The sequence below is a fragment of the Pleurodeles waltl genome, chromosome 3_1 (genome assembly GCF_031143425.1).
Source record: "Pleurodeles waltl isolate 20211129_DDA chromosome 3_1, aPleWal1.hap1.20221129, whole genome shotgun sequence".
Classification (NCBI taxonomy): Eukaryota; Metazoa; Chordata; class Amphibia; order Caudata; family Salamandridae; genus Pleurodeles; species Pleurodeles waltl.
The window spans coordinates 1,036,180,054-1,036,193,651 of record NC_090440.1 but is presented as its reverse complement, the minus strand read 5'-3'; the positions used below and the strand labels follow the sequence as shown (position 1 = coordinate 1,036,193,651).

The window sequence follows — 13,598 nt, the reverse complement described above, 5'->3', positions numbered from 1 at the left end:
AAAGAAGAGGGAGGAGCCCAGACATCTGTGTATGAACTCGGCTGCTTGTGAAGAGGCTGAAGGAGAGCCGCAGGAGAATCGAGCCATTTTTCCCACCTTTTCTAAATGTGAGCCAGCTCCTGCAGCACTTCCCATTTCCACACAGCAGGGAATTTGGGAGCTGACTAGCCACGCAATGCTCCCTCTGTGGATGTGGAACATTTGTAATAGGCAGTGAAGGGAACACTGTACACCAACAGTACCTAACAGTTACCAGACAGGTTGCAGCCCAGTACCCACACAGCTTGACCTAGGACCCCAAGTAGTTCTTACACCAATTAATGAGGAATACTTTGGAATGGCTCCAGAAAAGCAGATTCCCATTGTTCCATTCAGAATATGCAAGGGGATCTCTGCAGAGCTTGCTAGGGCAGTTAGGCAGAGTGTGATATGGTAATCTCCTGATTAATAGGGAAGTCAGATACAGCCTTCAGAAGCAACAAGAAGCAAAGTCTTCACTGTAAAATCGTCTCACTGAAGATTGCCTGTGGTTCCAAATTCGGCAAAAAAAGGCCTTCAAATCATCAGTCTTCCCTGCTGACACAACAGCAACAATCTATTTTAAAAATAAGATGCATCATATTACACATATTGCATTCAAGAAGTAATGCTTATACAAAGGACTGTGGTCTGGCCCAAATCGCTGCCCAGTGGACCTTTGAAATGGGATGTACTGATGGAAAGATGGGGGGCACAGACTTCACTGAGGTGGGAGGAGCATGAAGCCTCAGAGAAGGTTGAACCCTTCTCATGTTGCAGGCTTTGAACATGCATTAGGACTCTTCAAGAGATAATAGAAACCTTTGCCACTTTGTTGACAAAAGTGAGGCCACCATATGTGATTAAAGATGAATTGACTTTTAAAACGTAACCTTTCTTTCAAAGGTAAATGTAATGGCTCTAAAAAAATAAGTACTGTGCAGGTATCTTAGTAGGGGATGTGTACAACCTTGTTGAAAAGTCCAGAAGAACTGGAAGAATTGTTTCCTGGTTTAGATGAGTTCCATCATGGACTGAGCAATAAAACAATGCAGACAAGTTATCTATAAAGGTGAGGTCACCTTATTACTAATTTTCTAGCTGCATGTACTAAAGCTGCTCCTGAGGGTGAGCGCAGCACTGTAGAAGACATCTTACACATGTAAGCAGTTTATCATTATCAGGGTTTCACAGTGCAGCAAACTGATTAACTTTGAAACAATGCATCACCTGCAGAGTTACAATACCAGTGCACAAGGAGGGGGAACACAGAAGAATGCCACTGTGTTCCATCAAAGTTCCACTAGGACCACTGCCCCTTTGCCAAGTGACTTCTGATGGGCAGCAATTGCTTCTAAAGCACAGGCATTATTAGATCTGGCGTTAGCAAGACCTTTTTATTTCCCTAAAAGTTTATGTATACTATTCTTACGGATACAGATTGACAGTCAGTACGCTTCATCTATTGGCATTGGTCTGTTACTGAGTCATTCTCACTTTTTCCACCCCATACATCAGACAGCATGGGACAAAGGGTCAGTCCACTTCAGCCATTAGACCATTTCAATGTGAGATGTAATTCTGTTCTTTCACAAGAGCACATCTACACACAAAGCGGTTCATTTGAGTACTATGGACTACTATAGCAATGTGTGTGTGTTTTTTTTTTTAAATAAAAAAATATTTTTGCTTTTACACATTTTTTGTAGATTGATGAGGGTCTGTGCATATCCAACAATAAAGCTCTGCAAAACCCATTACAAAACAAAACAGGTATTGAGAAAAAACTGAAGTCTGGCAGTGAACACCAGGTATCCTAGCTTGTTCAATGCTTGTTTTTATTGGTAGCCAGCGAGAGTGTAAAAATAATGGATTTGTTCAGGAAGGTAAGGTCTATAAGGAGGGATAGAGGATGGGGCTAGAGAACAGTAGGGACAACGTTTAAGAGACGTTTTGCACTACTAAGTAAAAGGTAGCTAAGGATAGACATATAGGTCAATTTAAGAAAAGGACTTTAGGTAGGCATAGGGATGTAGTTAAAGAGAGCGCATAGTAAGTGGCATTCTTCCAACACAACACCTAGAGTAGGCCTGGGAAGGCAGTTGGAGCTTAGCACACCATTTTTTGCTCCACCCTCCCTACAGGAAGCGGAAAGTGCAATCAGTGTTGCATCGCCATCAACACACTGTGATTTGTTGTTCTCTTTCCAAGTGGAATAAGTTGTTACAGAGAAACCTAAACAGAGAAATACCCTTCTAGAGAAAAAACTACAAAGAAAAACTGCAGCGGAAATAACATTATAGAAATAAGCACTGCATGGAAAGGGTGATACAGAGAAAAATTATTGTAGGTTGCTACAACAAGTAACAAACCCCTCAAAAAGTCTTTCATTTGTGATTAGTTAGAAAAGACAATAATTGTGGGGTTTAAAGAGGATACTAAGGGATTAGTAGATATTGGTAGGATGGATCCTGTGTGGATTACGGGTTAGAGTAAGATTCACCATACAGTAAGATTTACAGTAAAACTGTCGGATTAGGATAAAAGTAGCAGTTCATTTTAGACTTCGGTTTAGAGCTAATTACAGGTAAGCGTGTCAGTTCATTTTACAGTCAGTGCGTTAGGGAAAGGGTAAAAGGAAAATTAGGAGAGGATTCATTAATTACATTTTCACTGGAAAAGAATTTGTTGTTGTACCTTTGTTTTAGGAGTTCCTTCTATGTCAATTACAAATGTGCTGTTGTCTAGAATTGTTTCTCTTTAAAGGAATTTCGCTGTAAAGAGATTCTCGTTCTACTGCAAATCCTTTAAGGATTTGCAGTATAACGAGCCTTAGGCAGAACCATTTTACCAGAATTTGAAAAACGAAAGGTTGCACTTGCCTTAAAAGAGAGAGAATGGGTAACCACGCTTGCTGATAGATACAGATTTGTAACTGCTGACTTATTCATTTGAACCTAGGCTTTACCCAGTCCTCTTTTGCACAACTGTCTGCCAAGACTTGCAGTCATTTGTATCTCATTTACTTATTGTGCTTGACAACAGCGTCTTGCACGAGCTTGCAAGAAATTGGCTGGTGCTTTGGTTGCAGATGACATAGCAGTAAATAAAATTGCTTACTTCAGCTGCGTATTTGACTGCACAAGTCCATGGATCAATGCCTGCTGTCTCTCAGTATCTTCTATTAAAGATTTAAGTGCGGACCTAATCTGCATCGACGATTGCTTGTCCAAGACTGCTACATCTGCAGGTAAAAAGAGGATTTTAAGACGCGACTCTTACAAGGCAAGTGGCTGAAAATGTGGCAACAAAAATGTACATGTCACAAAACACTGAGCGGAACAAAAGACATGAAGGTCTATTAATAGCTTGTCAGCTTCAAGTGGATACAGCTAGTAAGCAAGTAAACTCAATGTGCTATACATTGCATGCACTATACATTGCATGCACAGGAATCTAGTTACCAATTTAAATTTATTTTTAGTCATAACACCAGTTTCAAAGACAGTAAAACATATGAGCAATGAAGATAGGTATTAGATTAACCATTACAAAAGAGAATTTTATTTTATCTGCCAGAGAAAAATATAACTCGGGTTTTAGCAGATTTAAATGATAAATGATGTACTTCCAAAATAGGTTTGCATTGAGGCCTAGTCTTTGGGTAGATGATTGAGTGCATATTCTGGAGGCAACAGGATTTCTTGTGAGGCGAGACACATTCCCGCAACCAGTATCCTAGGCTGCCCAGCTTATATGGCCCTTCCTCTGACACAGCCTGAGGGAGGCATCATGGTACACCTGTCTGTTTCTTCTGCTCCACAAGTCTGGTAGATATACCTTTGCACCTTGCGTGCCAAGAGGAATTTATCTCATACCACCAAAGTATATGCATGCCCCAGCACCAGCAAAGTGTTAAGTCAGGTCGAAGAGTATCCTTTGGTGTGTTTCATCATTATCGAGAGAGGGTCTAGCGTGAAACTTCTCAGAGTTCCACTCTTGCCCCTTCTTAAATGTATTTATACTCTGCATCCCTGCCCACCATGATGCTACCTGTTTTATTGCTACCTGCCTCATTTTTCGTGATCCCTAATCTTGTTAACCTCATGTGTGAACGTTTGTCATTTGTGTTTGATTCTGAATAAAAAAAATCAGGTTTAACTTTAATGTTCTGGGTAGATGACTGACTTTACTAAGTGGCTTCCTCTGGGCTTTGCTGCAGTTGGCACGGTGAAACTGGTAGTGTCTCTGGAGATTTTCAGGTGACAGTTGAGTCTGTGTCTCTCTGTGTAGGCTATGAGGTCACTTTGTACTTCTCTTAATGAAAAGTGAGGCATTAACGTTTCCTCCTAAAAAACCTCCTACAACTACATGGAGTAGTGTGAGATGTGTTTAAGGAGGTTTGGATTTGTTTCCTACACCCTGGCTGGACTTCTGTTGTACTAATCATAGAGTAATAGCGCATTTCTCATATTTATGCCTGTGGTTTGCCCAACTGCATTAAAACAGAAGGACCTGCTTGGTGGCCTATTTCCCTTTTTGTGTTTCCTGGATCTAAGAAAAAAACTTACGTTTCTTGTATTTGTCAAAGGCCCAGTCAATTTCTGCCAAATACAAGATTAATTGAATAGTGCTTGCATTAGTCCATAACTTAATCATCACCCAGTGCACTCAAAATAATTATAGGGATCCTTGTGCTGGACCCCCTTGTGTCTAGTGTTTGGAATAGGACTAAATACTGATAATGTTTTTGCTATTTGATGTGACACAAGCCCAGCTCCAAAGTGTAGCTGTGCACTTTACAAAGAGCTTATTTATAAAAGGTGTGGTACATTGTGCAGTAGTGGGCACTGTAACTGGCTAAAATAAGATCGCAAAAAACAAGATGTGATGGGGTAGCTTATGCTGAAATGCAAATGATACTCTCTTAGGCAGCATGCATTACAGTAGTTTTTCTTCTTTTTAAATGTAAACATTACATACATTTACAATTTAGTGATTTACCTAGAGCCACACTTTTTTTGTTAAGTGATGAATCCGAGGAAGAAGCAAGGTCTCTCAGAACTAAGGTCAGCAACTTAGCCAGTGGGCTGTACCTGCTTCTCTGAAATCCATGTGCAATCACAGCATTTGTGAGTGTGAAGGTAAAAAACAAGGGTCCCCATGTAGCCAGTTGCACAATTCTGCCCTCTTTATGGTCACCTCCACAAATATCAAATACAAAAAAGGTGACCCAAGGAATGCCTGCAAATAATCTAGCCACTGGGGTTGCTTGTGTTCCCTTCTAGAAGGGACCTTATCTGACAGTTCAGGATGGATTATTCCCACGGGAAGCTGAATCAGTTCTTATCTGCATAAGGTAAGCCTTTGTCTAGATTGGCAGTGGGTGGAAAAAAGAAGGGTTGGAATACTACCCCTAGAGATGGCCAGTGGTTAGGCTATTTGCAAGCATTCCTTCCATCAACCAGTGCTTGTCTGATGCACCACTCACACAAAAAAAACCTCCCCTTGTTGACACCCACCCATTTTAACTGGTCACTAGGACTGCCAAATACCAGCAAAGTGATCCATGTATCATCACCTTATACCAAATGACCTCTTACCATGTCAAATATAAAATCCCTTGCTGGCCCTTTACTATTTGAAAGATGAACGGAAGAGCTCTAGTTCAGTCCCTCATTTCGGTGGTGGGTGTTAGTAATAGTGGAAAAAGAACAGCAGCAGAGTGGAACTTGTGTTGTTTCATGGCACTTTCTAGCACCTTGAAGGTGGAAACTCAAACTGATAGTATAAAGTATAAACTTCTTCTGTAAGCAGGGACTTCAGCTCACCAATTCTGTGAGGTGTGTAAATACGAACTTGAAAAGCTGTGTGTCAAGTTGCCAGTCTAACGTCACTTGATGCTGTCCGCTAATAAGGCTTGTGTGCCATAACAGGTAAAACAACAACTGCATTTTAAGGAGGATGTGGCATGCAAACTGCAAGGCACTGGTGGAAATGTTAATCAAAATGTCTCTACAAAAGTTCTAAAGAAGAAGTTACATACCTTTTGTAATGTGTTATCTGGTAGAAACAATATCTAGCTGCAGATTCCTTACTTTTAAATTCCCCTTGCGTCAGACTGATCTGGAAGATTTTTCGTGAGCAGTATCCTTTCACACCAGTAGGTGGCATCGATCGGCTACACGCTTCGTCATCCACGCCAGAAACGACATTGCGGTCGCTTATATAGGCGCCAACTCGGTGTTACTTTTTCACGACTTTCCACGCCAGGAGTACAGAGCCATGAGGTGCACTGACACTGTTGTGTCAATCACGGGCTCTGAAAGGAAGTATCCTTAACTCTAGAAAACTGTCCGCAGAGTGGGCAGTGTAGGTGGGTCGGTAAGGAATCTGCGGCTAGATATTGCTTCTACACCACATAAGACATTACCAAATGTAAATAACTTTTTCTTCTGATAGAGGCTTTTAGCTGCAGATTCCTTATCTTTTAACAGGTACCCAAGCAATACCATCCTCAGTGGTGGGCTGTGGACAAGTTGGTTAAACTAGGAAGTCCTGCAGCACCGAACGGGCGAAATGCCCATCCCTGAAGACCTGTCTGTCTGGGCAGTTATGTTTGGTGAATGTGTGAAGGAATGCCCATGTTGCTACCTGGCAGATGTCCAGGACTGAGACTATGTGCCAACGCAGTGGTCGCAGCTTTGGCTCTGGTTGAATGAGCCCGCAAGCCCTCAAGGGGTTGCTTCTTGGCCAATGAATAGCACATTTTGATGCAGAGAACAACCCATCAGGAGTTTCTGCACCACCCAACCTTTCTCCGCAGAACATACCCCACAAAGAGTTGGTTGGCAACCCGAACTCTTTTGTGTGGTCAAGGTAGAACAGCAACGCTCTTTTTGGGTCCAGACCCTGGAGCCACTCCTCTTGTGGATGTGGAGGAGTGTAGAAAGTTGGCAGGGTGGCAGATTGTCCCACATGAAATGGTGTCACCACTTTCGGGAGGAAAGAGGCCCTAGTGCAAAGCACCAGTTTGTCTCAAAACATGGCCAAGTATGGAAGCTTGGATGACAAAGTCGGCAGCTCACTCATCTGGCCAGATGTTATTGCCTAAAGAAATACTGTTTTGAGTGTGAGTAGCCGTAGGGGACAATTGTATAGAGACTTGAAAGGAGAACACATCTAAAAAGTAAGAGCCAAATTAAGGTCCCACTGAGGCATAATGAAAGGCAAAGGGGGGAAGCATATGTACAAGACCATTAAGGAATCTACTTAAAAATGGACTTAAATAAAGAGGGTTGGTTAGGTGGCCGCAAGAATGCAAACAGAGCAGAAAGGCATCCCTTCAGAGTACCCAAAGCAGAGACCTTCCGGGTAAGGGTAAGAATAAAAAGAAGGACATCAGATAGAGAAGCAGAAAGCGAGTCTATAGATTTCTCTGTACAAAATAATACACGTCTTCAATCAGCAGGTGTATACAGTCTTGGTAGAAAGACGCATGGCTGCCAGAATAACACTACAGACTTCAGGAGGAAGGTCGAAAGCTGTCAACTATTGCTGCTCAATCTCCACGCAAGAAGGCAGAGAGTTGACAGGTTCACTGGAAGACCCTCCTCTTCTGCTGCGACAGAAGATCCTCCCGAAGGGGCAGCCTGATTGGAGGATCAATGCTCAATTGTTTAAGATCAGGATACCAGAATCTATGTGCCCAATCCGGAACCACAAGGATGACTTGGGCCCGGTTGTTCCTGATCTTCTTGAGAACTCTGGGCAGGAGTGGTATAGGAGGAAAGGTGTACAGGAGGCCTGAGCTCCACTCAAGACGAAAAGCGTTTCAGAGTGATAGCCACATTGAAAACTCCATTGCACAAAGTTGCTGACATTGCTCGTTCTCTCCGGAGACAAACCGAGATAAGCAAGACTCTCCCCACTGCTGAAAGAGCCCTGGCGCCAACTCTGCATGGAGACACCACTCATGATCCGCTAGGCATCAGTGAATGAGTTAGTCTGCTCTGGCATTCAGAGATCCTGCCAGGCATTGAACTACCAGGGATATATCCTGCTGTTCCAGCCATGTCCAGAGACACAGGGCCTCTTGATTAAGTGGCCACGACCCCACACTACCCTGTTTGTTGCAGTACCACATGGCAGTGGAGTTATCTGTGAACACCTGCACTAGCCTATGCTAGAGAGTAGGAAGGCTTTCAATGCCAGTGAAGTCGCTCTGAGCTCCAGCAAGGTGATGTTAAGTCCAAAGACCAGAATCCTCTGATCTCCACCACTCCCAGATGGCCACTCCATCCCAGAAGTGACGTATCTGTCACTACTATGAGATCTGGTTGGGGGAGGGAGAAGAGTCTGCTTTTGACCCAATTGCAGTTTGTTAGCCACCAATGTAGGTCTTTTGCAGTTCCCTCCGAGATCTGGACCATGCAGGAGAGATTCCCCTAATGCTGCACCCACTGGAACTTCAGGTCCCATTGCAGAGCCCACATAGGCCATCTGGAACGTATCACCAGTAGGATACAGGAGGCCATGAGGACCAGCAGCCTCAGAGTCATTCTCATCGAAATCCAGGATAGAGGCTGAAACATCGGTTTCATAGCCTGGACCTGCTGCTCAAGAGGATAAGCCCGAAACTACACTGTGTCCAGAACAGTTCTGATGAAAGGGAGTGTCTGAGAGGGAGTCAGGTGTGACTTTGGCACATTTATAGTGAACCCCAGCGAATACAGGAGGGCCGCCGTAGTCTGGAGGTGAGAGACGACAGCCTGGGGCGAGCTTGCCTTCAACAGCCAGTCCTTGAGATGGGGGAGGACTGCCCCCCCCTGTGCTCTTGGACGCTGCTAAGGCCTTTAATTCCATAGCCTGCACATATATGTTTGCTTTCCTGTAGCAGATGGTATTCCTACAGGCTTCCTCGCCTGGTTCCGGTTGTTGTATAGAGACCAAGTTCCTAGACTTCGGGCCAACAAAGAAACAGTGAGCCCATTTCCGATGTACAGGGGTGCATGTCAGGGCTGTACTTTATTGGTGCTTTTATTTGCCCTAGCTGTAGAGCCTCTTGCGTGTAATATCCGACAGCGGCATGCAGCAGCACCCCCTAGTTCAGATTGTACCCTCTAGCCATATTTCTCTATGCTGATGTCATGGGAGAGAACGAGTGACCTATTTAGATATTCTTGTACTGGAATACGTCAGGTTCGAATGGTACTCTGCTTAAGTATATGGGAGAAATCTTATGTGCTCCCGCTTACTGACAGCACAGAAGTAGTTCACACTGAACTCCCACTGCAATGGCATGCTGATCCGGTGAAGTACCAGGGCGCCTGGGTGCACAGAGATCCAGAAATGGTAATTCGCTGTAAGTATAGCAAAACTGTCACTAAAATGGAAGACCAGGTGCAGCGCTGGTCTCGCCTTCCGCTATCCTTAGCAAACCACTTAGCTGTAATGAAAATGGTTGCATTGCCACAATTCCTCTACCTGTTCATAAGTATTCCAATCCCTCTAACTCTGCATTTCTTTAAAACCTTGCAGACATCATTGCTGACATTTGCTTGGGGAGGGAAGCAACCGAGGATTGCATGGGTGCAGCTCACACTCCCATGAAATGGATGGGTTTAACGCTCCGGATTTCTATCTTTATTATCAAAGTGCGCAGGCGCAACATGCATACTATTGGCTGCACCCTGAGCGGTACACACTGCACCTTGAAATAGAACAGGAAGCTGCGGACCCTGTATCTCTGCCTGACCTGCTGTTCCACACTTGATTAGAGATGGCATGAGGTGCCATCAGCATGGTTGATGGTACCTTGCGAGCGCGACGGGCTATCGGATCTCGGACAGGTCGACGGCCATTGTATGCTCCAGCAATGCCACTTGCGCAGCACCCTAAACTCTCAGTCACCCAAGAGTCAAGGGCCATAACCATGTTCCGGGATGCAGGGTTGCGAATATCTGGGGATTTATTTCCTGACAGTAGCTTTAAGTTTTCGGATCTGCCTCGGCAGTCGGGAGTCCCCCTTCATGCACTTGAGACTGCGAACTGCTCTGAAAGAGCACTATCCGACCTTCCCGCATGCCCACCCTGCTTTAGGCCCGCTCTAAGAAGTGTTAACAAAAGACTCCCATATAGGGTGACCACCTGGCACTGAGGCAAATTCTGGACAGGACTGTAAAAAATTCAGGACAAAGGGTCAAAATTCAGGACAAAAATTCAGGACAAAGGGTCAAAATTCAGGACAAAAATTCAAGAACAAACATCAGTTTTACAGACACACACAAGAGAGGCCATGCCTCACTATGTTGTCAGTGCATTTATTTACTCTTTTATAACATAGCACTATTTATTAACTGTGGACCTTTTGTGATTGCCTCCTGGTGTGCTACATTCAGGTGTCACATTACGTCCTTGTTCAGTAGTAAATTAATTCCCTTCACAGCAAGGCCATCACCCCTACCCAAATCTACCCGATATTTCCTGAAGAGAAAGTAACACCAACATTTTGATTATGTTTCTAAACATTTCAAAACCCCTGGCAAACAGTTTGGGAAACATTAAGGTAATTAACCTTATGCTAGTTTAAACAAATTGAACAAAAACATCTGGCTTACCCCAACCGCCCATGGACTTTCAACCTAATTTTTTTAAAGAGGCAGGGCAGATGGTGTGGGTGACAGTCTCACACCTAATGACAGGATGTGATGTACCCATAACTTGTCTGTAGTCTCACTGCACTAGAGTGTATGTTTGGGACTCTACATTTATCTCAGAAATGGGAGTCCGGACTACCAATAAAAGATAATAAAAGAGTAGGATGAAATCGAGATCAAGTGGGAGATCCACGGCAAGTAATTCAAAGGGTTGTTGCTAACAACTGGATAAATAAAGAAGAACAACAAGGTGGGACAATTCCTAAAATCAGACAAGATGGGTCCACCAAGACTATTTGAAGGTATTGGGTACCTGGGGAGTTGTCAGCACACAGGAGCGAAACAGAAGGGGCACTGTCAAGTGGTTGAACAATCAACAATCATCCACCTTGGCAAACTCTTCTGGTGCAATGGTTCGCTGTTAGTGCTTGTGAAGGGTGAGCAGGGGCCAGACCCCTTGCAAGGTTGTGCAAGGCAATTGCCCGCTTAGTCCATGTCTTTATATGGTTTTGAAATTGAGCAAAAGCCAAACTAGAGATCTGGGTTATCCCTAAGTGTCAAGCACACATAGAATCTTCAAAATATTTGGGATGTAAATTGCACAAACAAAATTTACAAATTTTAAAATGTAATTAGTGTTTCTTTAACATATGGCACTGTTTTCGCCTTCATACACAATAAGATCTCAGATTGAACTGGGAACCAGTTACCTTTTGATACCTAGTGATTAATATCCACCATTCTTTCACTGATTTCCAGGATGAAAATCTCGGCAGAGCGAACGGTCCCTCCAAGCCCAGTTTGCTTTTTGGTCTTCTCTTCTGCTTTCTGTAGAGGCCATGTGGCATTAGCGAAGATGGTGTGCTACCCCAATAATAGTATTATTTTGCAAACCTTCCCCTGCTCGTCCTTCATTCCTTCTTCAGACAGGCCACACATCTGATTTGGTTGCTGCGGCACCATCGGGAGCTCTTTCCACTCTAAAGCTAACTGTGACTGCGGGTGGATTAGATCTTCTGGCTTTATGCCCACCTCCCTGCATGAGATGGGGTTTACCAGTAAAGACTTTTAAGGAAGGCTAAATGCACTACTCATCGTTTCCTACTGACCATTCTATGGATCACAATCCGGGGTTATCATGCATGGCTTTCTCTTGCCTTGCAAGAACCTGTAAACTCACTGACACGAAGAAACCCTATGCTCCTGCACTATCCACTCGCACAGGATGGCTGTGCTCAGAGCAACTCCATCAGTGGCATGTTGCAGGTGTCTTTGTTTCTGAACAGTGAGCTACTAAATTTCCAAACCCTTGTGGCAGACTACCATCTTCACCCCGGTCAACTCCTTACTTACAACCACCTTAAATAATCATTAAATGCCCTATTTCATGTCTGCTACATAGCACTAACCCTACAAGAGGTGTGCCAGAAGCTCTGTATCATAGGAAATGATGGCAAACTGATGGAATGGGTGTACAGACCTATCCTGCAACATGGAAACCACTCCAGGTCTTCTTGTCATACTACCTGGGTGATTGATGTAGCCAAACCTCTGCAAGATATGGACTAAAATACTGGACTTTCCCCACAAAGTATCCCACAGCTGTCACTTTAAGTAAATTCATAGTGCTTCCTTGTGAATGCATTCTGCCCGTTGCTTGCCATTGGCCTTGTGGTTTGTAACTCACAATTTGTTGCTTTCAATTTGCTGGCTTTATTTGTTTTAGGCTATGCAGCTTGAATTTGTCCCTTCCCTTGCCAAAACCTTATTTACAGTATCCTGCTGAGTGCCCCCTTTCTGTGAACAGGCCTGTAAATCTTGTTCTTATCTTATCATATTTGCTGTGCATTCAAAGAACAAAGTCAAATGTCAGGCTCTGTCTTTGGTGGGAACTTAGTGTTTACTTTCCTTTCTCCGACTTCAAAGTGAGAGGATTTATGCGACAATCTTGCTGGATACTGGGGTTAGGAAAGAGTTTTTTCTATCACATGACAACATTTAAATAGACTTCAGAATATATCGGAATTAGAAGTACAAATCAAGCACATTTTTGTTAATTCTGAACTGTGCTGGAAACAAATACCTTTGCATGATTAAAACAAATCATTGCATTAGGTGATGCAATTTCCACACATCATCGTCTGTGCACAATATAGTTTGATTTGAAAAACTGTATATCTGTGCAAATATAATAGTCATTTCAATCAAAAATGTGTTGTCTGTAATGGCAGTGTGTTACCACACCATGCATGCTCCACTCTGCTCTGCTCTGCACCACTCCACACCACTGCACCCTACTCTGTATCACTCCACTTTACGCCACTCCATGCCACTGCACTCTTCTCCATTCGGATCCACTCCGCATTATGCCACTGCTCTCTATGCTACTTCACATTATGCCTCTTTACTCTACTCTGTACTACTCTAAGCCACTGCATTTTACGCCTCTCTACACCACTGCGCTCTGCTCGTCTGCACGCCATACCACTCCAGTCTAGGCAACACCAATCTAATCCACACAACTCCACTCTCTGCCACTCTGCAACGCTGCACTGTACGCCACTGCACTCTAAGCTAATACACTCCATGCTAATGCACTTTACTCTGTAACACTCAACTCCATGCCCCTTCACTCTACATCAATACACTGTACATCATTCTAATCTACTCTGCACCTCTGCACTCTATGCCACGGCACTCTACACTACTTTACTCTATGCCATCACACTCTATGCCACTTTATGCAACTCCACTCTAACCTGCACTTCTCCACTCTAAGCCACCTCACTCTACTGTGAAATAATCTACTTTATGCCACTGCACTCTGTGCCACTGCATTCTATGCCACTGAACTCTACCCTGCACCTCTCCACTCTATGCAACTGCGCTCTACTCTGAAACAATCTATTCTACGCCACTGTA

At 43.8% G+C, this 13,598-nt stretch overlaps 1 protein-coding gene across 4 annotated transcripts in view; it reads right to left on the bottom strand.

The window, feature by feature from the left end:
* The window catches only part of CEP70 (centrosomal protein 70), a 443,636-nt gene that overhangs the window by 330,293 nt on the left and 99,745 nt on the right, over positions 1-13,598 (bottom strand). For all 4 annotated transcript variants that reach the window (XM_069224317.1, XM_069224319.1, XM_069224321.1 and 1 more), the window contains one exon: positions 3,139-3,262. In XM_069224317.1, coding sequence (XP_069080418.1) covers positions 3,139-3,262 — 124 coding nt within the window. The remainder of the gene's footprint in view (positions 1-3,138; positions 3,263-13,598) is intronic.